Here is a 25,306-nt window from a genome sequence, read left to right as displayed (position 1 = left end):
AGGCTACTGTATTTTTCATTTCCATTTCCACATGTAGGGAGTCTGTTTTTCCGCTATGTATTTGTATTTTAAAAATGACTGGCTGTAGTGCAAGGAACTTGAAACCACAGCAAAGTGGTCCTCCAATATGTCTGCCTGTTTCCCAATACTTGTTTGTATACCAGGTGTTGTTAAAAGAGGAATTGTGAAAGGTGAGTAGGTGCCATTTAATTTTCGAACTTGTTCCCACATTTTTTTGGATGTTGTTGAGCTGTTTATAGGAGACACGTAAGCTTTCCAGGATAATTTTTCAGCATTCGGCCGAATATATCTGGCTTGCGCCCTCGCCTTTTTGAAAAGGATAAGGTTCTCGTGTCTTGGGTATCTGCGAAAGACTCCCCAGGCTTTATTTTGTCATTTTTTGCCTCCTTGCATTCACGTGTGTATAACACTTTGTGGTTCTGGCGGGCCACTCCTTAGGATTTTGGAATTGATAGAGGTGAGGCAGTAAGAATGCATGTTGTAAACGTTTCATTTATTTCGTTTATGCTGAGATTTTCTAACACAATGTTCTCTAAGCCGGCTTTTCCTCTAAATAATTCTCAGTCAGCTAAATGTAGCTTCCATCGCCGTGGTTTCGTAGGGATCACTGTTGGCGAGGATGACGTAGCTATTATAACAGGGAGATGATTGCTTCCATATGGGGCGTCTAAAATGTCCCATTTAAAATCGCTAAAAAAAGATGAACTAAAAGACAAATCTAAACAGCTCATTCTTCCTGAGGTAGGGGAGCAGTATGTGGGTTTACCAGGGTTCAGCAAACAAACATTACTACAAAAAATGAAATCATCTCTTATCTGACCACTGGTATCTGTTTTCTCACTTCCCCAAAAACAGGAATGTGCTTTGAAGTCTCCAACTACCAAATAAGGCTCTGGCAGTTGCTCAACAAGGTTCTCTAGATCAATCTGAGTTAGTTTTATGTGTGCTCAAGATATATGGAGCAGACTGTTATGGTTTTATATGTAAGTAGCGTGGCTGCTACGGCCTCTAATCTAGTTTTAAGTTGTACTTCACAAGCTGCTACTCTACTTTGTACTATGATGGCGACTCCGCCCGAAAGCCTGCTGGCCTGCTCTCGGTAGTGGTGGAAAACAGTGTATTTCTTTAGCACACTAGTGTGCTGGGGCCTAGATTGGTTTCTTGCGTGCAAATGGTGACAGGAGACAGTGAAGCAATGATTTATTTTATGTCGCTTAACTTGCCCAAAAGTCCCCTGCAGTTCCAATGTACTATGAAAGCTATTTTACCTTTTACCTTATGTGTGTAAAGTGGAAGAACTAGACTATATTTTTGTTGGCCCCGTGACCTGTCTTATTTTGACCGATCCAAGGAGCCCTGCCGTCCATCCAATGTGGACGGCACAGGGCTGCCTTGGCTCGTGTCCATCGCCTCCGCAGAGGCGCTGGAGCTGGACGACCGTGCATCAGGCACGTGGACTTTCGAGTAAGACCTCGACCTGTGGGAAGAGGTCTTTAGGCCCACCGACCCGGGGGTCTGTGGAACCTGCTTTGGAGTTGGCGGAATAGTGTTAGCTACTCCACCTGGGGGCACGGATGGCCCTGCCACAGGCTCACTGTCTGTGGCCTGGGCAGGTGCCAGAAGACGATGTGGTGTGCCACGCCCACGCACACCACATCAGCCAAGTTGGTTTTCCCAGTAAAAGAAAATGTTCCAATTGTGTGTGACAGTTGCACAGGCACTTCTTTGTACGACATGTTTTCTTTTATTTTGATAGTGATGATTTCGTTTTCAGTCTTCCATTTTGGGCAAGACCTGGAGTAGGCAGGGTGGTCCCCTTCACAGTTCGCGCAGCATAGTGCTGCTGTTTCAGTTTTCTGAAACTTGCTCATGCGAGGCGCATTTCGCACAGGTTTGTCGACCACGGCAACTCTGAGACCCATGGCCACATCGCTGACAGTTAAAAATATCTTCTGGGGTTTGGGACGTAGTGTCGGACCTTGATTTTCAAGTACTAAGAGAATTCTGGTGTGGGCTAGTTGGTTCATACTTTCTACGACACAGACTGACACAGCGCCCTTTCTGTGTTTCGTGTTTCTTCTTCTCGTCCTTGATCCACTGCGCTATGTCAATCTGTATCGTAGATTTTCAAGTAACCTACTTCGATGCATTCGGGGAGTGTGCTGGCATTGAAGGTGAGGACGAGGTGCTTGGTTTGTATTTCTTTGTTCTCTTTTCTAATTTTAATGCGCAGGATATCTGTGACATTTTGATCTTTAAGACCCTCCAGCATTTCTGCTTCAGTGAGCTCGAGAAAGTCGGACTCGGATATCACTCCTCGGATGGTATTTCGAGCTCTGTGTGCAGTTACTGAGACTGGAATATCTCCTATTGATACTATGTCGGACAGTTTAGAGTGCTGGACGGTGTGTTTGATTTCTAGTAGGAGACCACCACTGGGCATTTTTGTCAACTTGTAGATTGTGCCTAACGCATCAGTCAGACATTTGGGAATTAAGAATGGGGACATTTTTCTGGCAGATTTTTCAGTCTTTTCACTGTGGATGACGTGAAACCTTGGAAGAGTTTTTTTTTTGTTTTTTTGGAAGCATTGGGCTGTTATTTCTTCAGTCCGCACCCTTTTCAGAGCACGATCATTATTTGAGGCAACAGAGACCATAAGAAATGTGTGTTTCGGCCACGGTGCCAGCCACCCACCCACCATGGAGCCCAACAAGGGGACAGGACACGAACTTGAAAAAAAGCCCTGCCCACGATAGCTGTACACCTCAACTATAACCAATTATGACGAAACCCAGGGTAGTTCACCACACAAGGTTAACCCTAGCCACCAGGAAAAAAGGAAAAACCAAGAAGGAAGGAGGAGACAGGAGAGTTGTAAGAAAGAGATAGGAAAGTAAAAGATGAAGTGTAGGATAGGAAAAGGCAACTGCCAATCTTCCCCGGTCGGGTCAGGCAGGAGGTGCAGTCTATAGGAATCTGGGGCCAAAGTGGTGTGTTGCCTTCGCCAAGCGGCGTTAAAGGTCCCCAGATCCCTAGCTGGGGAATACAGTTCGAAGAATGATGTCCAATCACACGATGGCACTGATGGTACCACCCACGGCAGTCCTGATGTTCTCTCGCAGCTCGGTCGAGGGAAAGGGAGCAGGACCCGGTCACGTTGTCGTCCACGCGGCCTCCAGGTGGGCACGCACGTGTGTCCGGATCGCGCCCATGTGGACCCGGAGGGCGCCTGCGTGACACAGGACTGCAGGCTGCCTCCCAGCAGGGGTTGAAAGATCTTGTACTGATGACCGGAACGCGGAACCTCTGTTGAAGGCGCGGCACTCGGGCAATTGTTAAACCCCAGCGTGACTGAAGAGGGCAACACTGATCTTGTACTTTGTCATCTGAGGACCGTAACGAATACGTGGGGACACTATGGTCCTCGCTGCTTCCGGCATTCCTGTTCGAACACGTGGGGACGCTATTATCGTCGCTGCTTCCGGCATTCCTGCAGCCACGTCTCCCCCAAAGGGCTCACCCACCCTCGCGGTGTTCCTCAGGGAATCCTCCCCATGTCCAAATTCACCGAACTCAACAGCAGGAAGGAAGCGCGAGCACAACAGCACCCCCGCCACCAGATATTCCACCCGGAAGATGAACTGCTCGCATGTAGCTCAGTTGACTGGGCATGCCAGGAACCAGATGCTCTCTGGGAGTCTTCGGATGACCTTCAGTGCCGAGGCTCGCCATCGCTTCCCCTCGTCAGATGGCCGTTTTGGGAAATTCTCTGCAATGCTAGCCAAAAGGGATCACAGACGCCAAACCACACCTGACAAAAGCAAGTGCCCTCAGAGCCCACTCATCCCGCCAGACCAAAACCCAGGGCCAAAACTGCACTTAGCAAAAAAACTTCAACTAAAACTTGAAGAGATCAAATGTTTTGCCTGAATGAACACATGGTGTCTCCCGACGAGGAGTTTAGACATGGCATCTGTCCAAGGCGTGCGCTCCCGCTCGAGGTGTACTTGGAAGGGAAAAAAATTCGCTAAATAAAATCAGGTTGGTGCTTAGACGGCACGCGGTACGGGAATAGGTGATTGGTTTTGGCTGACGTGGTGTTCAATTTTGCCCTCCCCAATACCTCAGAGTCAAGGCATGTTACGCAACTCGCTCTTACTTATCCTTGGCCAAAATAAGGAAAACGTACTCCTAGGTATGTTACCTGATTATGAACAACATTACGGCAAAGAAAGTGGGAGATATACGCTCTGCATTAGGAAGAGAATATGAAATAAATCTCCAAAACTAAAATTTTCGGGGACAGCCCCTTTTGGTGAAATCTTTAACAGCTAAAAGGCTCGACTTAGCCCGTCGGCATTTGTGTGGAGCTTGCCTTTCTTGTAGCGAACCTCGAAGCTGTGGTGCTGGAGTGTCAGGCTCCACCTCAGTAGACGACCACTTTTGGGCGACATATTGTGAAGCCAAGTCAAAGGGCAATGGTCTGTTTCTACTGTGAAACGGGACCCAGAGACTTAGCATGCCAGTTTGTCAATAGCCCGAACGAGGCATGCGCATTCTTTTTCAGACGTGCTATACACCTCTTCCCACGTGCGGCTCAAGTAAAGGACAGGCCGTGTGTTCCTGCCATCGCTTTCCTGGCAAAGAATAGCGCCTAACCCGTGGTTGCTGGCATCACATTGTATGATAAAGGGTTTCAAGAAATCTGGCGCTCGCTTAGGGCCTTTTGCAGACTCTGAAATGCCTTCTCTTTCTTTTGGTCCCAAGAAAGATGGGTAGGCTCACTTTTTCTCAGTGCGTCGGTCAGGGGGCTGGCTAAATCAGAGTAGTCCTTTACATAATGTTGATAATAGCCTGCTAGGCCAAGGAAAGCCCTGAGTTCCGATTTTGTGGTTGGGCGACGGTACTCCACCACGGTACTCCACCACGGCAGGTCTGCGTTGGCCTCGTCCAATCACGTGCCCAAGATAGTTCACTTCGGCGCACCCCAGGTGGCATTTTCCTGCCCTTACCGTTAAACCAGCCTCAAGCAGTCGGCTCAACACAATACGCAGGCATTCAATGTGCTCCTCCCAGTTTTGTGAGAAAACGGCCACGTCGTCAAGGTAGGGAAGAGCGAAATCTGCCAGTCCCTGCAGCACTTGGTCCATTAACTTTGAAAAACAGTACGGGGCATTTTTCAAGCCAAAGCTCAACATTACAGGGCGAAATGTGCCCGCGGGGGACACGAATGCAGCGTACCTGCTGGCGCGCTCAGCGAGTGGCACCTGCCAGTAACCACGAACCAAATCCAGTGTGGATATATATTCTGATTTAGCGACTGTTTCAACCCTTTTCTTGATGTTCGGAATGGGGTAGGTCTGGTCCACTGTGATTGAATTCAGTCTCCGGTAGTCCACGCAAGGTCTCAGATCCTTGCCTGGAACCTCTAGAATTATGTTGGTGACGTATAGTCACCTTCGCAGGGCACTATGATGCCAAGTTCGCACATACGGCGGATTTCTGTCTCAATGATTTCCTTTTGTCTTGGAGAGACACGGTACGGTTTGCTCCTCATCGGCTGCTCGCTGGACAGCTGAATGTCGTGTTCGATGAGGGTTGTTTTTCCTGGCTTGTTTGAAAACACCGCCTCAAAGTCGCGGACAACGTTTTTCATGTCTCCTCGTTGACTTTCCGTCAAACGTGCCTCTCTGTCGATTGAATTTAGCAGCTCACTCACTGCTTGCTCGTCCTCATGTGGGACATAAGGTATGTCTGAGATCTCTTCCTCTGGCATGTTCAGCGCCATGGCCTGACGCTGTACATAAGGCTTCATCAAATCACTGTGGATTATCCGATTGTGTTTGTTCTTAAATTTTACCTCATAGTTGGTGTCCGAAAGCTTGGACACTACCTTAGCTGGCCCTTCCCATTGCACCTCAACCTCGTTCCTTTTAGACGGACGCAGCAACATCACCTGGTCACCAGATTGAAAGGTGCGCTTGCGTGCAGATTTGTCGTAGTACACTTTAGACAGTGACTGCGCTGCTCTGGCATTATTGCTTAGAGCTCTTAACGATGGGTCGCTTTCCTGCTCTGCAATGAGTGCTTTCCTATCAACCTTAGTTAACTCCTCCCAACAAGTCAAAGCAGGTGTTAATATCGAACACTTCGCATTGGTTCCTGTTGCCCCATTCTCTACGGAATCGGCAATTCCTTGGATTTCATGAGCTACCGCTGGTTCGGGAAGACCTTCATGGTCATGCTCATGCGGTTTAGACGGATCAGTTTTCCTGCAAGAATCCCCTGGCTGGTCGGGAGAATGGTTCGGTGCCTGCTCATTTATCGGAGCGCAGTCGGGTTTCTTTGTGAGCTCTCGCACTCAAGAATGTGTTAGCGCCATGCAAGCCAAGCCCAAGGTGAAAGAGAGACCTCTTTCAGCAGCTGCTCGGATCTCTTCGAAAACAGGTAGGGCAAGTGCGTCGGCAAGTTTGCGCTAACTGCCACTTCTGTGTCTAGCCTGCCAAAAGTCCCCTCTAGAGTCACCTTCGCTATAGGCAAGCATGCACTCTGTTCTTCGGCGACCTGCTTAATCCAGGCACATTCGCCGGTGTAGTCCGTGGAGGAAACACAGGACGGGTGAGCAACATCCATGGTAGCCGCTGAATCCCGCAGTGCTCTTAATTTCTTGCCATTTATCACCACGTCCCGCATGTATGGCTCCAGCAATTTAAGGTTTTCCTCCGACTCTCGCATGCACGCGAATGCCATCTTTTGCTGTTTGCAGTTCCATGAGATGTGACCCTTCTTGTTGCAATTATAGCACACAATGGGCTTTCGTGCTTCAAATGCGCGAGCTCCAGGTGCCTGCTGTTTCGGCGAATCTGCAGATTTGGGCGACTCAGTATTGCTTTCGCTACTTCCTCCTTTTGATCCCGCTTCCTCTGTTCGGTAATCCTGGCGTGCTGGTGGCACCCTTCGGTTGGGGATTCTCTTTAAATAGGTTTTTCCCTTTCCTAACCTGTTATCGTACCCTGCCTTGCTTTTGAGATTTTAACGAACGTAATACTCGTGTGCGAGCTGTGCCGCTTTGTCTAGGTCTATATCTGTTAGCCTATCTTGCATATCCTCAGATCTTCTGGAATCGCGCTATAGTACTGCTCTAGTGCGATGCACTCCAGTACCTTGTCATGACTTCCGTGCACCTCAGCAGTCTTAAGCCACTCGTTTAAGTTGATTTTAAGATGGTACGCGAAGTCAGTATGCGACTCTCCGCCTTTCTTTGCCTGCCTGAATCGCTGCCTAAAGGCTTCAGCAGAAAGCCAGTACTTTCTAAGCAGTGCGCCCTTTACCTTCTCGTAGTGGTCCCACTCTTCCTGTGAGAGACGAGCCACCACTTCGGCCGCCTCGCACGGAAGGAGAGGAAGTAACTTCTCCGACCAAGCGCTCTTGTCGATGTGCACCTTCCCGCATGCATGCTCGAAATTTACCAAAAAGAGTGCAATATCGCCTCTCACGTGGTATGGTGAGACAAGATACTGCAATCTCTGCCTCCCTTGCTCCTCTACCGAAGCTACAGGGCTAAGACGCGCCATATTCCCTCCGTTCAACGCGATTTCGAGCTCCTTCATTTTTGGAGCATGTTCTCTCGCTTTTTCCTCTGCCTCACGGACCTCCCGTCTCTCTTGAGCCAACCGAAGCTCTTCTTTTTCTTTCTGCTCGAACGACACCCGTCTTTCTTGAGCCAACCGAAGCTCTTCTTTTTCTTTCCGCTCGCACAACTGCAGTCTTTCTTGAGCCAACCGAAGCTCTTCCTTTTCTTTCTTGCGTCCAACAATGGTTTCCAAAGCCTCGTCCACCTCCTCAGTAGTCACATCTTCCTGCCGCATAACCTCGAGAATTTTTTTTTTATTTTCGCAGAACGTAGCGAAATCCCCAGCTCCTGCCAAATTTCAAGCAGCTCCTGCACTTTTAACTTCTCCATCGTGAGTTCCACCATGCGTTAGCAAGCCCGCTAAACAAAAGCCCTAGCTTGAAGTGGACAAAGCAGTTTCCCTAAATCAATTTCCCAGAAAACAGGAATCCGCACCTAGCATCTGCCTGTGCTAGTACGGTCTGGCGAAATGAACAGAAAACATTGGGCACTCACCCTGCCAAGGTATAGCTGACGCCCGTCCATCCCGTAGCTCCCGAGGTCCGTTGGAGCCGGTAACTTCACGTGCACGCCCAACAGCTGCCATCCAGTTGTTGGGATTCAGGTAGCAGCATCCCACCGCTGCCACCAGTTGTTAGGATTCAGGTAGCGTGACTGGGCCGGAGAAGAGACGAGGACGATCGGAGGAAGAAAACTTGGAAAGCATTATACAAAGACTATTTACATAATGTACAAGTAGGGCAATTGAGAGTGCTTATCAGTAAAGAGAGCTTCTTAGCAGTCGGGAGTCTCTGGTATCTCTCAAGAGGGGGGCTCTCTTCTGGTACCTAACCAGCAGCTCCTTAAATACTCTTCGTATTCCCCAGATCCCTAGCTGGGGAATACAGTTCGAAGAATGATGTCCAATCACACGATGGCAGGGCGGTCCTGATGTTCTCTCGCAGCTCGGTCGAGGGAAAGGGAACAGGACCCGGTCACGTTGTCGTCCACGCGGCCTCCAGGTGGGCACTCACGTGTGTCCGGACCGCGCCCATGTGGACCCGGAAGGCACCTGCGTGACACAGGAATGCAGGCTGTCTCCCATCAGGGGTTGAAAGATCTTGTACCGATGACCGGAACGCGGAACCTCTGTTGAAGGCGCGGCACTCGGGCAATTGTTAAACCCCAGCGTGACTGAAGAGGGCAACACTTATCTTGTACTTTGTCGTCTGAGGACCGGAACGAATACGTGGGGACGCTATGGTCGTCGCTGCTTCCGGCATTCCTGTTCGAACACGTGGGGACGCTATTATCTTCGCTGCTTCCGGCATTCCTGCAGCCACGTCTCCCCCAGAGGGCTTACCCACCCTCGTGGTTGTCCTCAGGGAATCCTCCCCATGTCCAAATTCGCTGAACTCAACAGCAGGAAGGAAGCGCGAGCACAACAACACATGGCTGCAGGCTGCAGCTGCTGATATGTGGCGGTGGCCCGATAACGTTATTCCGTTCTACTCTTAAAGGGGAAGCTCCAGTGTCCTCCAAGCCACTCGGAACGTCGTCAGTGCCGGGAGCGTTGGTAGCTGAAGAGCCAACGCCGCTTACGCACACTGTAGTTTCTCTTTGGCTCCAAGTCTTTAAGGCAGTGCTTCATCAATCGTCATTTGTGCTCCAGGTCCGGTAAACATCTGGCGCTCGTTCATGGCTACATTCAAGATGGCTCTCATTCTGTACGCCGAAGAAACAAACAACTGTGCGCCGGGCAGTAATTTCGAAGCTTGCAATGAGGGTGATACAGGTGTGGCATCTGCAGAGAGGGAAAGTTTTCAGCTGTTCCATGCGATGTCGTGGTGCAGCTGTTTGCGAAGTGCGGGATTTCACTGCACGACGACGTTAGCAATAGAACGACGCGCTGTGGGACCGCAGCAGCAATCACGACGGCAGCGCTAGTGAGGACGATGGCGCAAGTGTGGAAGAGTAGTACAGTGATTAATGCATTTCCGTTTTGGAACATGCCCACAGGCACGCCTGTGTGAGCCAGTATGTGCCCGCTTGTGCGCACGGCTGATGATACGCGACGGTGGCTGGCTAATGCTATCGCGTTTTACTGTTGAAGGCCAAGCTTAAGCAACCTCCAAGTTTTTCTTTTGTCTGACAAGCTATATGGGGGGTAGACTTACAATCGTGTAACTTGCGCTTCCAAAATTTTGTATGCTATACCAACTACAGTTAAAACTCGATTTAACGAAGTTGAGGGGAGCCGTGAATTATTTCGTTAAATCGAGAACTTCGTTAAATTGAATGAGGCATTTCTTGGGCACATAATTCAGTACATTCGATTACAGTAAAACCTCGATAAAACGTACCCGCTTTGTGGGGACCTGCCCTGCAGCCCCCTGAGTTTGCTTTCCCGCGAGGCACCGTGCAGCAGCAGTCGTACCCCGAGGATGAGCGCGTTCCCTTGCCAGTTACATTAACTGGCAAGAGAGGGCACCAGCGTCGCTGCGGGGGAGACTGCTGAAGCCTGCCCGCGGGAGATGGGCTCTCTTGGGCTGGGATAATCGCCGCGATCGGACGCGTCGCTCGGGGCTCCGCTCTTCGCCGACGGGGCGAAGAAGCGACGGGGAGACAGGCTCCCGTACTCGTCCCGTCCGGCCTGCGGAGTTTATATCCCTTGCCCTAGCGCGGGCGAACATTCGCTCGGAACCTTGCTGGTGAGTCGGACGACCTTGATTCATTAGCGTACCTTGTTGCTAGCTGGCATTATTGTTTCTGTAGCAATAAATGCCTGTTTGTGTCAGCCAATGTGTCGTTCCTTTGTTCCCCCAGAGCAAGGCCCGCCGTGGTCGGCGAGCGCTCGGTAGCGTACGCGATCACGGGGTGGGGTCCGGGCGGCTTTGAACCGTGTCAGCCGCGATTGAGTGGGGAGAAAGTACTTATCTCCCCAATCCAACCCCACAGCTTAAACAGTACTTTCGTTTTAAAAGTAGTAAAGTCAAGTCCCCGACTGAGCACCCATTGAACATAATGCATTTTGCATCCGCATAAACCGTACCAGCTTATCGCGGTCGTATCGGTTAGCACCTACCATTTTCACTTTTCGTCGCACTCGCGCGTGACGAATTCACGCCGGTAGCACCGACCCAAAGGACGGTTCGTCTAGCGGCGCAACAATCTTCCCTAAATACCGCCGACGGGACGGCAAGCCACACAGCTAATGACAAATTGGCGCCAAAGTTGGTAATCATACAACTAGCGCAATCTTTGGGGGTCCGTATGGTCATCGTCATGACCCCCCGCGCTACTTTCGAGTGGGTAGCGCCAACACCACGACCGGCGCCGCTAGCGCGTATGAAAAGAAACAACAAAAATTCTTACTCGACAAGAAAGGCCCGAGGGGACTACAAATTCATTTTCCGCCAAAGAAGTCGGTGATCTTTGCCTGCGTGCGCTTTGTGAGCAACGGCCGCACCGATTTCTCGTAGGTCTGAAGTGCGTCCAGCACGTCTTCCGTCCCCTCGTGTGCGCCGGCAAAATGTCGCAGCAGATCGAGAGCATCCATCACCTGACCTGGTGTCGGCACGGGAGCTTCGGCACCTGCAGGGTCGTCGGCAGCGTCTTCAGCCGTCACTCCCTCCACGCTTCCTACAAGCCGCAACATATCGGCATCAGTCAAAACTTCCGTTGTGACTGCGTTTGCGTCAGCGTTCACGTAGTCTGAGAAACTTATGCCTGTGGGCACTTCATCCACTGAGCGAAGGTGTTCCCAGGCATCTTCATCCTCGTGCACGGCGCTCACGCAGTCCGGACCAGCTTCGGCAGTTTCAGGGCCTAGTGTACCGAAACCGGCAGTCCTGAAGCAGTTGACAATTTCGTTTCTTGCAGGGCTCCATCTGCTAGTCAGGAGGGTTAGCGGCGCGCTTGCTCGCACACACCACGTCCGCGTTCACGATAGCAAGGCTAGACTGATGGAGGCCTAACAAGCTGAGCTTGACAAAGACGTGCGTTCAAAGGCACGGGGAAATCCGCACAAGAGCGAACACAGAGCACAACACACAAACACACACAAAAAAAACACGCGAACTGCAACAGCGCCATCTATGAAATGTGGCACGAAACTTTTTTACTGCTGGCGCCATCTCGTGAGCTCGACTCAAAATTAAAACTCGTTTTGCGCCGCGCAGTTTGAAAAAAGCGACGGGATGAAGATGCTCCGCGCTGTTACCGCTGACTCGCAATCAATAAATTTTGGGGTGCTGTCTACAAAATAGACTAAAAATTAACACTTTTTCACCTTTATTTCTCGAAAAAAGGTTCGTTAAATCGGGACAGATCACGGAATCGGTTTCGTTATTTCGGGTTAATCAAAGCATTGAACCCTATGGGCGTCTGAGGGGGAATTAGGATACCTTCGTTAAATCGAGATTTTCGTTAAATCGGGTTTCGTTAAATCGAGTTTTGACTGTAGACCAACAGATAACTTTGTTAGGCAGAAGGGGTCTGTTGTAAAGCAGCCATGGACTATGCCATGCGCTGCAAGGAAACTTCACCTGTGCTGCTAATGTGTCGATAGTGGCAACACATACCAGAGATGGATACGTCTCAAGAACGAAGCTGCTTTTCCCTAAAAAACAACCACCTTCCAGCCAATGGCATCGGCCGATTCTATTGAACCTGCTAGCGTAACAATGCAGGGAGCAGTATGACAATGCAGGAAGGGGACTACTCCAGACCATGGAGGGAGGAGACTATCTGCCACTCCCTGCATTGTCACTCTAGCAGGCTCATGAGAATCGGCTGACGCTATAGGCTGGGAGAGGGTCCTTTGACGGGGCAAAGCTGCTTCGTTCTTGAGTTGTATCCGACTATAATACGACACAGGGCGTGATGAGAATGCTTGCAAGTGCTGACATGTCCAGAGAGGAAGCACCCTTGTGACCTTGCAGAACACAATCTTCTCCCCTGGCACCACAGGTTGCAGCATACCCCTGCCACTTACCCACTACCCATGCTGCCCTGCTACCACTCCGTTTGCAGGCAGCAGAGTGTAAGTGCTCCAGCCGAGCCACCACCATAGCTATTGCTTATTGTTGTCATGTGACTCGGCTTCTACGCAGTCCAAGCGCTTTAGGCTAGGAGCACCAAAGTTTCGTATTCCATGTGCTGCAGCCATTATTGCCGCGTTGATAGCTGACTGGCGCCACTGCGTCGCTGCAGTACGGCCCCGTCTCATTGTGTTTTCGCATTTATTGGTGTTGTCATGGATCGCATGCTTCCCAAGTGGCACAACTCCCCAATCCCCAAAACACGTTGCGTCAGGGTGAAGCTCAGAGTGTTGACCATCTAGGAGAAGTTCGACATTAAACAAAAAAACTTGGGGGTCTTCTTAAGCATATTCTTATAAATGAAAACGCGGTAGCATAATGGTTGCCTGCTAAACTGTCTACAATGAGCGTCTAATGTTCCTGCAATTTTCCAGCCAGAACTCCAGTTGGAGCCGGTTTCATTGCCCTTATATGGTATGCATGAATTATTACCTTCTAGAATGTTCCAAGTACCTTCCATTTAATTATCAAATGGGATTATACTAATCTGGCCCGCCAATCACCGCAGAATCTCCACTAATTGACTGTAAGCTACCCACTAATCCCAACTAATCCATCTGGAGCCCTACAAGACACTGCTGCGTTTTTCAAGGGCATAAGGTTTGTCCCAGGTTACTTCCTCTCGTGTTCTTTTTCTCCATCACCATTCTGCCCTGTCATCCCTTCCACCAATGCAGGGCAGCAAACTGATTTCCTGCCCCAGTTAACCTCCACCTTATCCTTTTCCAACTCTCTTGAGGGTGCGGCGAAGGAATCTGTGGCGGCACATGAGAAGGACCTTCCGCTAGCAACAAACAACAGCCTGCCTGCCCAAAAACTCAATGCAACATATATCTCTTGCCTCCTGTTGCAAATTTTCTCCACTGTCCAGAACATTTTCACAACCCCGTTTTGAATAATGAAATTCTTATACCCTTGTTGTATCTCTCTCCTTGCATTGATCAAGCACGAAAAGTCAGTGTCACTTTTTATCAGAAAAAGAACTACCTTCCCTTCAGTCATTCGTTCTGCCTACTTCACAGGACTGGAACCGCCTTCCCAGATCGCTCATGTCCACCGTTGATCATTTGCGTTTTTGCACTGGCTTAGCTAACGATGTATAACTAGGAATATAACAAAGCTTAAGTAAAATGAGCTTTCGGGCAAGCTGGTTGCTTTCTTGGGGCATAACTACAGAGCGAAGACCACAAACATATACGGGAGAAACACCCATGGACAAAGTCTGCCAGTGTTCCTTCCTTATATTTTGCCACGTACGTATTTTGGAGCAATGTAACCAAAATTTGTTGGCCACAGTGCCGAGGGTAACTGCGTTTTCGAAATTCTAAAACCTGATATGTACGGTGGCCTACAACACCTCTCAATATCAGAGGCTAAAAGTAATAGTTACAACGTTAACTACTGAATATTAGTTAAACAGCCTACTAGTTACCATGCTTTAGCTGTATTCTGATGTGCTAAACTGCTGGCAATGCTATGCCAAAAAAAAAATGCTCTCCTAATTCAAAAAATTGCTGGTGGTTCTGCTCTGGTTAACCCTGCTTGAAAGCGAAAAGCTGCATCTCCCTGGCTACATTTGTGGTCGAGCGACTGGCGGTTTCCATAGCTAGCCATACTGACACACACATAGTAGCAGGCATTTTTAATTTGCTAAACTTCTTTCTTTCTTCAAAAGGATATAAATGTGCTCACACAAGACAGCATATACTTAATATAGCTTCGGTGATACTTACAACTGTATTATACCTTGTTGTATGCGGAGATGTGGAACGAAATCCCATTCCAAACGACCACAAACCCTGCAGATAATTTCAGAAAGCCAAATTGAAAAAGAAATTGGTTTAGGGGAGAAAGGAAATGGCCCAATGTGAGACAGGCCTCATTTCCTTTCCTTAAAACCAACTTTACTTCATTTTCCTTCCCTTAGGGGCGGGGGTTGAGGTGTCCAATGAGATAAATGGGACAGGCGTCATTTCCTTGTTTGACCTCTAGCTACGTTAAAGGTCAACCTTGAGGCCCCGCTGATGGCTCGAAAAGGTGGCGCAGTGAACCTTTTCGCTTCAAAAGCTTAATCTCCCTGGCTACGTTTGTGGCCGAGCAACTGGCGGTTTCCAAGCCATACTGACACACAGTAGTAGGCATTTTTTTTATTTGTTAGACATCTTGCTTTCTTCGAAATGACAAACTTCGCGACCATAACAGCTACCGTAAGGGTAGAAGCAGTAACTGCAACTAGACCTGCAATGGTCTTGGGCACGACCTTTAGAGCAAACGTTCCAAGTGCTTTGGGGACAGTGCTTAACGTGCTGTTAACCCCCTGTGAGACTGCACTCACAACCCCGCTGCTAGATGCAGCGGCTGCACCGGCCATGTTAGCGTTGCTTAGCGCGGTACTCGTCACGTTGGTAGCCACGTGCTCTCCACGGCAGGCATCGCATCGATCCCACCTAGTGTTCCGCTGAACGCGTCAAAGGGCATTGGCGTTTTATGGAGAACCCACTTTCATGACCTGCGCATGCGATGCTGACAGACGCTTTCCCACTTGACCGAAGGTCAATGTCAAAGGTCAACACTCAAGGTCAAAGTCGAGATAGTTTGTTTAACAGCTGTTAATGTCGCTGCTGTAGCTGATGTCATGTGTTGAACCTGAATATCACCAGTTATGCTCATGGTTTTACCTCTACCTACAATCAAGGTGAAACTTGCGGCCACAGTGACCTCTAGCTACATTCAAGGTCAAACTTACGGCCCTGCTGACGGCTCGAAAACTGGCGTAGTGGAGCTTTTCGCTTCAAAACTGTAGAATATCTTAGGTGAAACACCTGGCATTTTCAATGCATTTAAAAGCTGCTTAATTCATGCTGCAATTGGCATTCCAAGCGAATGAAGGCGCCCCATCGGCGCATAATTTCGTTTTCTGAGCTTTGCTACTAGCCCGTGATGACAGCGGCTATTGGCCATGCATCAGCGAGCCAAACTCAGCTGTGCTCCATTTCAGCCCCTGATCGGTGCACTGCTATCCATCGTTCTTTTTAGAAGGCACCTTGCCGTGTAGGCACCCGCAGAAATGTGCACTCATCACGAGCTGCTCATTTATTGTGTAGTGAAGCCGCCTTGCATGGACGCCACGGCTCGTGTAGGCTCCACCGACACCGTGTTGCACCTGTGAAGGAGGGCACGAAAAGCCTTAATATTTTGGAGCAGTTTTGCTTTGATATTCCCCAGAATTGGACTTGCAGTACAGTGTGACGGAATTACGAAAAGTCACCAGTGTCGCACAGTTTTCCCTGAAAAGCAGACGACCACTGAGGGAAGGTGGAACGTGATAAGTATTACCTACCGCTTTCCACTTTCCTGCGGGAAGTGTTCTCTCAGGCAGTCAGGCCACTGCCTTAACGACCAACTTCACAACCACTGAGTAGCGCTGATTCGATTGCAAGGAGGGAGGGGGGCGTGGCTTTCTAACATTGCAACTGTTGCGGGTACATGCCATCATCTGATGATATATGTGTGCCAGGCACGGGAGGCACGCAGTTGCCCAAAATTTGTCAGCACTCCTTCTATTGTTTTGGCACAAAAGGAACTAAAATTTCTTAGGTGCAAACTACCATGTGTGGAAAAGCAAGTTCTTGTTTTCTTTAATTCTTACTTTTTTCTTCCATTTAATACAGTGTCACATGCATGTGTTCCCCTGGACTGTATATACAGTAAAACCTCATTAATTCGAACTTCAAAGGGCCGAAAAAATGTTCGAATTATTTGAAAGTTTGAATAATCAAATGACCCTGGAAAGTGTCAAGAACTGCTTGCATCATGGTAAATTTATGTGGTGAAGGACTGGGCCATGGGTGCCTGCTTTTGAGATGAGTATGAAAGTGGGCAGAGCGGGTGAGGGAACAAACGCAGGTTAATGACATCCTTGTCGAAACCAAGAGGAAGAAATGGGCTTGGGCAGGGCATGCAATGCGAAGGTAAAATAACCGCTGGTCCTTAAGGGCAACAGAGTAGATCCCAGGAGAAGGCAAGCGTAGCAGGGAGTGGCAGAAGGTTAGGTGGGCGGACGTGATTAGGAAGTTTGCAGGCATAGAGTGGGTGCAGCTGGCAAAGGACAGGGTTAATTGGAGGGAAATGGGAGAGGCCTTTGCCCTGCAGTGGGCGTAGTCAGGCTGTTGTTGTTGTTGATGATGATGATGATGGTGCGGCAATGACTATTTTTCATGTTTCTACCAGTGCTTTATTGTGTGCATATTATCGGCAGTGCCGAAGCAGAACTTCCGAAATTGTAAGGGCCTCCCCGGCATCGTTTACGATGTGACATGGTGCCGGTTCACCGTTACCGCGTCACATTCTGCACAAGCAGCTCTGTCGCATGTTTGCTGCATGCATTACGAATGAGCACACAGTTTCAGCGCACAGGAAGAAAAAACGAACCACGCAGACGGAAGCAAAGGAAAGGGAAAAAAAAAGAGAAGGAAGGTACAGGGCGAACACCAGCGACCTGTCAGCAAGCATCCAAAAATTCAGCTGGCTGTCTGATGCGTGCCTGTCGAGCCACTGTTGCTATGGGCTGGCACGAAGCTCAAGAAACCGAAACTAAGTGGTTGGACTTCCGTTTGTCGTCACGTCTGTTGTTGCAGGCCATTGTCAGAGGTGCGTGGGCCACGAACGGCTCTACAGCCTGGAATTCAGGTTTTGAGTACGGTTATTTGGTGATCTCTTGCGGCACTGGTCATACCTGAATGTGACCTCCCTTCAGGAGACCATTTAAGTAAGCTGATGCGAGACCCGTAGCATCCGAAATCATGAGCATACAACGCCACAGACCTACAAGGCCGTTGGCCGGGACCAAGCTGGCAGTTCGAAGTTCTGAATTAATGGGGGTCAAATTAACATGCTTTTATTGCATATCCTTTTCACTTTCACTGAAGTAAAAAATATACAGTTTACTTCTTACTCACAGCCTGAAGCGCTAACCTTTTAAACTGCAATGAACAACTGCTTTTTTCTATGAAGCACGGCCTGCTCTGGGCACAAGTGCACGGTCTATGGTGACGAAGTTCGCGCAGCGCCGGCACACCTCTGATACATGACACGCTCTGCAGGCCACGTTGATTGCACAATAGCAGTTTAAATGTCTGCGAATTTTCCAAGATATTACCTTTAACGGCTAATGATAACCATAAAGCAGATGACCAGCATCAGGCAAAAGTGTTAAGGGGAAATTCTTTGAGTAAGATCTGAAATAAGGAAGTTCCTTACTAATCAGTATCCACGTGGACATAGCCATAAGGCTACAGAGCTGTACAGTTCTCCTCTGCAGCTGTGCGGCTGTGTTCAGGTGGCTGCCGAAGAGTACCTGCTCCCTTATTTCACGTTACAAGTGTGTGAGGACGACTCAGTCCTCAAGGCCCTGACATGCTGTGTGTGTGTGTGTGTGTGTGTATGTGTGTGTGTGTGTGTGTGTGTGTGTGTGTGTGTGTGTGTGTGTGTGTGCGCGCGCGCGTGCGTGCGTGCGTGCGTGCGCGCGCGCGCGCGCGCGCGCACGCTACGGGGGCGGCCCGGCCTCGTCAGGCTCGCGAGGGAAGGAAGGACGGCTGGAAAACGTACGGCGCCGCAGTGAGAGCTCTGCAAGATGTGGTACCATGCAAGCGAGCAAGACTGGCGTTATGGGGGGCTTGCCTCGTGGTCGTCGTCACGGGGCCGCCACCCAGGCATGTCCACTGGCAACGAGTAGGCACAGTGCCGCACAGCAGGCTCATCCAGGGCACTACTGCTACTGCTGCCACCTCCACCGACACCATCTGCATGCACACACACACACTGCTCTAACAGTTCTATCTATCCGTTTGATACTTGCACTTTTTATCCCTTTAATGCCCAGGCATTGAAAACCTCAGATAAAAGTTACAAATTTTTGGGATTTCATCACTATAAGGTCATATAAGTTCATCACTATAAGGTGAAAAAACGGGAGAATTGCCAAGGGAAGGGTGAATACAGCAAAATTATTTCTATATATTTTTCACAATTTCTGAATGCCGAAGGTGATCAAACTGCACGCAAATACCCAGGTGCATACAGTAAATCAGGAGAAAAATTCAAAACTTCTCTATTCCCTGCCAAAGAAGCATTACAACCACAAATTTTGGGCTGTTCTGCCATTAGGGTTAGCTTTTGCACGAATTTTTCTTTCAGCAAACCTCCTGTGTCTCTGATAGCTTACAAATTGCCCTTGCATGAATAAATATGTCGGAGAAGACCGTCACTTCAAATACGCTAGCAATTCATGTGCTGATGTGGGCACAAATGAATTCACATTTCCAAGCACTTTATCACCTATCATACATTGGGCCTTATGGGGTTAACACGGTCCTTTCTTTCCTGGGAGAGCTTGCAGCTGAGTCCAGCCACACTTTTGCACACTTCGCGACTGTGCTGGTAGAGCCATTCACTGCCCCAATGCTTTGGTAGTATTCCTGGCTAAAGCAGAACATGTGTTCTGGACTCACATCCCAGGCTGTGCATTTCTCCTCGCTGCTAATGCATTTAGTACTTTCTTCTTTCCGGCTTCTATTCTGGATTCTTTTTTACATCTGTACCGGCATATTTGCGTTAAATGAAAGAATGAGTGTATCACCTACAAGCCTGTGAAGGCCCGAGTTGCATTACCCAGCAGCTGGTAACTCATCCAGCACATTCCATCATGAAAACGAAAGCTATAAAACATTACAACATTGCAAGAATGTGAGAAAAAAGAATACAAAACTATGTGATACGCTCTTCGAGGCCCATAGGAAAACAATTGGTGGTGGCCAAGGTAGTGAACGGCAAAGGCGCTCACCATATCTAGTGCATACTCTAGGCAATATAAAGCAGTCACGAGAGCGAAGGTCTCAAACACGAGTGCATGGCATGCAAAAATCGTTTGTCCAGTCAGTAATGTAGCTGTGTGGGTGACGTGACTTGAAAAATGTTGCTCAGGAAGACATGGCTAAAAGTTAGAACCTGTCTGCCTTTCTCTGCAGCCCTTGTCTTGTGCTGCACTGTGTTTTTGAAGTCCACAAAGTTACACTTAAAGTGCAACCTTATCAGTAAACAAATCGATAAAATCATCGTCATCAGCCCGACTATATATGGCCGCTGGGGCCACTGTATCCTCACGAATTTCTTAATCTCACCTGCCCACCTAACTTTCTGCAGCCACTGCTGTGTTTGCCTTCTCTTGGAATCCAGTCTGTTAGCCTTAACGATCGCTTATCTTGACTTCGCAGTGCATGCACTGCCCAAGCCCATTTCTTCTTCTTGATTTCTACTAGGATGTGATTAATCTGCATTTCTGCTAAGCATAATGTTGCACTGCATCATCCAGATTTTCAGTACAATCTATGATGGGTTCGCCCGCAGTAACTTGATCAATGGGAAATGTCAATCATTGCACAAACAGGGGACACAACATCGGTGTTCCATTGTAGTTGAAGGACAAGAATGGATGGACAAATCCGGCTTCAGAGTGATGAATGCCTCACTTCATCAAATTAGAAAACAAAAAATTAAAAATGCAGCCCTTACACAAGCGTCTATGTAATGAGCACAAATTCAAGCTTTTGAGCATTTTTCTTTGGAAAAAAAAGAAAAAGAGCCATCATTATATGCGTGAACGTGGCAATTCCAGACCTCAGCTCCAGCAAGGCTACGGGTGTATTCCAAATCTTAAGTCTCCACAGGTGGGTTCTTTCATGTTCACATTTGAAATGTCGCCTTAACTACAATCCAACGCCTTGACGGTGAACACCAGATGACCTAAATAACAAAGGATGCCAAAGACATGGCCATATTTCTTTCCCATGCATTCTGAACGTAGCACAGTGAAAGCAGTCTTAACCACAAAGCGTAAAATGTGAATTTTCATATGCAGAACCACCACATTTAAACTGCACTCTTGGTTTGGTCTGGTTAATGGGGTTTAACATCCCAAAGAGACTCAGGCTATCAGGGACGCCATAGTGAAGGTCTCCGGAAATTTTGACCATATGGGGTTCTTTTCACGTGCACTGACATCGCACAGTACGGGCCTCTAGAACTTCGCCTCCACTGAAACTTGACCGTCGCACCCGGTATCGAACCCGCATGTTTCGGGTCAGTAGCCATAGCCACTGAGGCACCGCGGCAGCTGTAGTTACTGCATTCTAAGGTGCACCCTATTTTCAAGGTCAAAAAATAAAGTGCAATGCGTTTGATTGTAATGTGCACCAGATTTTCATGCTTTGATAAAGAAATGAATCTTCTCACTTGGAACATAGAATCTTAATTGCAATCGCTCTAACGTCACGACGAAGTAAACAGTGGCACCACCTCACTCGTCTTTCCTCGTATAGACGGCAAAACCGTCATCACTCGTTGTTGCTGATGGAAGCCTCCTTGTCGCTCTAAACGGCCCAAAGCATTTCACCCTCAATGCTAGCCATGGCATTTGAAATTATCCACTTCTTGAAGGCTTTGTCGGCCACAGCAGGCAGGATCATGCAGCACGCATCCTTCACCCATCCCACAAAGTCCTGCAGCGAGGCACACTTCGCCATGTTGCATGGCATTTCTGGAAACCAGCCCTTCTTCATCTCGCTGAAACCCTTCTGTGTAGACTCACAGGCAAATATTCTGTGTGTCCCTTTGCTTCCACCTCACAACATCACCATCCACCAAACACATATGAGGCGGCCCGATTGCCACTTGCCCCCACACACAAGATCATCTTTTTTTCGAGCTGGCGGCCTAGTGAGCTCCGCGCATCTTCGCAACTGACGCTTCCATGGTGGCTAAAGCCCAGATAGGAGCCTTTCAAAACAGACTCTTAGGATGTTTGCGATGCCTATCGATATATATGGCTATGGTAGGCGATATGGTGATATCGATGCACAGCAATTACCAAGCCGCCATTTTGTGATGCCGATTACAATAGGGTGCTGCCGACATAGTTTCATTTTCGAACTCTATTCTAACGTGCGTGTCATTTTTAGATAATTGTGTTTTTCTGGGAAGAATGTGCGTATTAGAAGTAACTACAGGACATGAATTGCTATCGTACCATATTTACCAGAGGAGTAAAGTGAAAGCATCAGCTGCCAGAGATTCCTGCTGAAAGGTGCAAAAGCATGCAAAAGTTCATCCTAACTACAAATCATCGCATTACTTCTGTGGTTGTAAAATCACACGGGCAGGTGATGGAGCAGTTTCAAGACCTGTTTTTGATGCATGACTGTATTTGCACCCACTGTGATCTCCTGTATGTAGCATAGACCGATTATAACACATACTGCAGGAGCCGGAAAAATCCGCATTATAAGCGGTACTGCACTGTAACCAAAACGCAGCTTTTTAATGGATTCGCATATTCAGTATGGCCGCCTACCTTTCAAAATGCACCTCAAAGTGCATCAGACACACGACATTGCAACAAAGAAGTTTATTTGACTTTTTTTGTTGAAGCATCATAGTGAATGAAAGATCGACGTTACTTCCTTCTGGCGCTGCGATTTAACGGTGCTGCTAATGACTTCATCTTCAACATGAGTAAGGCACTTGAGCGCTTGTTCGCTGAGGTTTCTCTGAGCGCAGTAGAGGCGCAGTTTTTTGCAACAATAGAGTGCGTCTTTGCATGAAACTTCTGCTGCACTTTGACTCACTTCATTGGTCTCATCCTCGGATAGTGGCTTATCGCGACCGCGCACCACTTCCACGATGTCTTCATCTGTGGCAGCTTTTCACACACAGCGCCGTTGTCATCTTCCTCGGCGATGAAGTCTGCGAATCTGTTGTTCTCATCCACACAAATATTTTTGATCAGAACAGACCACACGTTGTCCGCGTTGAGTTCTTTGCCGACATCATCACTGGCGGCGGCAGTGTCTGAGGCTCCGGAATCCCTCATGGAACCAGCTTTCTCGAAACACTTTTGGACCATCGTCGCCTTTATCTGTCACCACGATGCCGTGATCATATCGATGGCAGCCCTTAAATCCACCATCAATGGTTCCTTTCACTGCATGTTCAGCACTAAATATTCGCAAATGCGTTATTTTGTAGTGCGTTTTTTGTGGCGATCATGCCCTGGTCTAGTGGCTGGCTCTTGGCAGTCATGTTTGCCGGCAAGAATTTCAAGCCCAATGCAGTCAGCTTTCGCGTCAAGTTATGAGCGGAGCAGTTGTCTAAAATTAAAACAACTTGCCATTTTTCTGCAACCATGTCCTTGTCAAATTTCTGCAGCCAACTAGCAAAGAGCTCCTAGGTCATCCAAGCCTTTTTGTTGGCTGCATATAAAACAGGTAGACAATCCCTCTTCTTGAATCACAATGGTCGTGCCGATCTTCCAACGTGAACAGGTGCCGCTTGTCTCTGCCATCCATGCTGGCGCAAAATAAGACTGTCCCTTGCTCCTTCGACACCTTTCGACCAGAGCAGCGCTCATCCCACAAAGCGAGAGTGTGATTCGGAAGCAGGTTATAGGAAACACCAGACTCGTCAACATCGTAGATAGCGCGGTCAGCATACTTCGAAACCATGCTCTCAACATTAATGTTGAGCCAGGCCTCAATGGCAGAGCCGTCGACTTCTGTGCTTTTGCCGGAGAGAGCTTGACAGCTTATTCCGTGCTGGTCCTTGAAACGCTGAATCCAACCGTTCAATGGGTTGAAACCATCATGCCCCAAAAGGTTTGCAAAGCTCCTGACCTTGGCTTGTAATGTCGGGCCACCCAAAGGAACGCTCTGGGCTTGGACTTCGCGGATCCGTTTAAACAAAGTGGCCTCAGCATCTTCCTCATCATCGCCCTGTCCTGTCCACTTCTGTTCGTCCTTGTTTTTTTTTTTCGCGCTGCATTCTTTTACCATATTCAGTGACCAACCAGCCCAAACAGCCGCTTTAGTTCAGCATCTTCGTACTCTGACGCATGAATCCACTTCCTCATAAGCGAAGTGAAGTCTTCTTGTAGCTGTTGTCGAAACTTGTCTATTCTTCCAAATGGTGGACACAGTAGTGTCGGCGACACCATACTTTTTTGCCTCCGTGGCCTTTTTCAAACTGCTCTCGACGTCCCTCACAATGCCCTGCTTGGTTTCCAGTGACAAAGCTTGCTGTTTCCTGGGTTTCAGAGGAGAAGCCGCCACCGGTATTGATGACAGCTGAGGCTGACAGACTTGCTCACATTGTCAATTTGTCAACAAGATACTGCTGCATGTGTGCGCAGAGGCTGTGCTTGCAGGGACATATGCGTGCCCCGTCACCGCTCGAGCATGCTTGTCTGGCTGTGCCATCACTTTCAAGTTTTGTTCAATCAGAGTACCCAACGGAGGTACATCGAAGAGCGAGAGGAAAAACACCTGCTTTGCAACTTCTATTCTTTTTCTTCCCTCCAGCCTTGCCTTGTACCATGCTGACAACGCTCCCCCGCCCCGCCCGTTGCCCCCTTCTTGCGCAATCTCAGAAGCACACTCGTTGCACCTGCCGGTATGTGGGGCGCCAGGCTTTCCAGAAACCGCACTATATGCGGTCTCCAGTTACGCACAGCTGCATACTAAGCGGTACACCAATACATTGAACTCTACGAGAAGCAAGGCGACCGTCTCAAAAAGCCGCATACAGTGTGGTCCCACATTACAAGCGGTTACGTTATAAATGGTCTGAGCTGTATATTCGTTGATAATAAAATTTAGCTAAATTTATTTGTGCCGTAATCATCTTTGCCTTCATAAATCTCCCTATACTCCTTTTTATTATTGTGCAACAGAGAGGCTATTAGTGATGGTCCTGGAAAATGATAACCTTTATGTGACGCTTTCAATATCTGGGCATCACAGAGTTAAGCATAATAATAATTGGTTTTGGGGGAAAGGAAATGGCGCAGTATCTGTCTCATATAACATTGGACACCTGAACCGCATCGTAAGGGAAGGGATAAAGGAGGGAGTGAAAGAAGTAAGGAAGAAGAGGTGCCGTAGTGGAGGGCTCCGGAATAATTTCGACTACCTGGGGATCTTTAACTTGCACAGCACACGGGCGCCTTAGCGTTTTTCCTCCATAAAAACGCAGCCGCCGCGGTCGGGTTCGAACATGGGAACTCCGGATCAGTAGTCGAGCGCCCTAACCACTGAGCCACCGCGGCGGGGAGAGTTAAGCAAATTTTGCATTCTAGGTCACCAACTCATTGGTTTCCAAGGCACTGCAGTCCAAGTGGAAGGAAGCTAGCCCTGTCTTCCTTTTTCTGGGCTCTGAAGCTGATGCAGCAGTGACTGCTGCAGATTGCACTTTGGTTGGCTGACCAGTGCGGCTACTTCAGTGCGTCTGGAAACAGCACAGCACACAAGAACGTCCCCTTTCCTTTTAGTTTCTGGACTGTGCTCAACCAAATGGCCAAACTGGCTACTGCTGTTTCTCACCGTCTGAGTCCTCCTCTTCCGAAGATGGGAAAGCTGCCTCGTCCTCGTCAAACCCGTCCAACCGGAACACCTCTGCACACAGAAGGGAGACACCTGTGGCACGCCAACAGAGGAACCGAGAGGACAGCACTCCTCACAAA

At 48.7% G+C, this 25,306-nt stretch overlaps 1 protein-coding gene across 8 annotated transcripts in view; it reads right to left on the bottom strand.

The window, feature by feature from the left end:
* PRAS40 (Proline-rich Akt substrate 40 kDa) overlaps positions 1-25,306 on the bottom strand; it is a 111,448-nt gene that overhangs the window by 5,593 nt on the left and 80,549 nt on the right. For 4 of the 8 annotated variants that reach the window (XM_077660796.1, XM_077660803.1, XM_077660801.1 and 1 more), the window contains 3 exons: positions 25,167-25,259; positions 18,418-18,539; positions 14,472-14,537 (listed from right to left, as the gene is read on the bottom strand). In XM_077660796.1, coding sequence (XP_077516922.1) covers positions 14,472-14,537; positions 18,418-18,539; positions 25,167-25,259 — 281 coding nt within the window. The remainder of the gene's footprint in view (positions 1-14,471; positions 14,538-18,417; positions 18,540-25,166; positions 25,260-25,306) is intronic. The other 4 variants (XM_077660802.1, XM_077660800.1, XM_077660798.1 and 1 more) reach the window with 3 other exon arrangements.

The sequence above is a fragment of the Amblyomma americanum genome, chromosome 4 (genome assembly GCF_052857255.1).
Source record: "Amblyomma americanum isolate KBUSLIRL-KWMA chromosome 4, ASM5285725v1, whole genome shotgun sequence".
Classification (NCBI taxonomy): domain Eukaryota; kingdom Metazoa; phylum Arthropoda; class Arachnida; order Ixodida; family Ixodidae; genus Amblyomma; species Amblyomma americanum.
The sequence above is the reverse complement of the archived record's forward strand: the minus strand, read 5'-3'. Positions and strand labels throughout refer to the sequence as shown.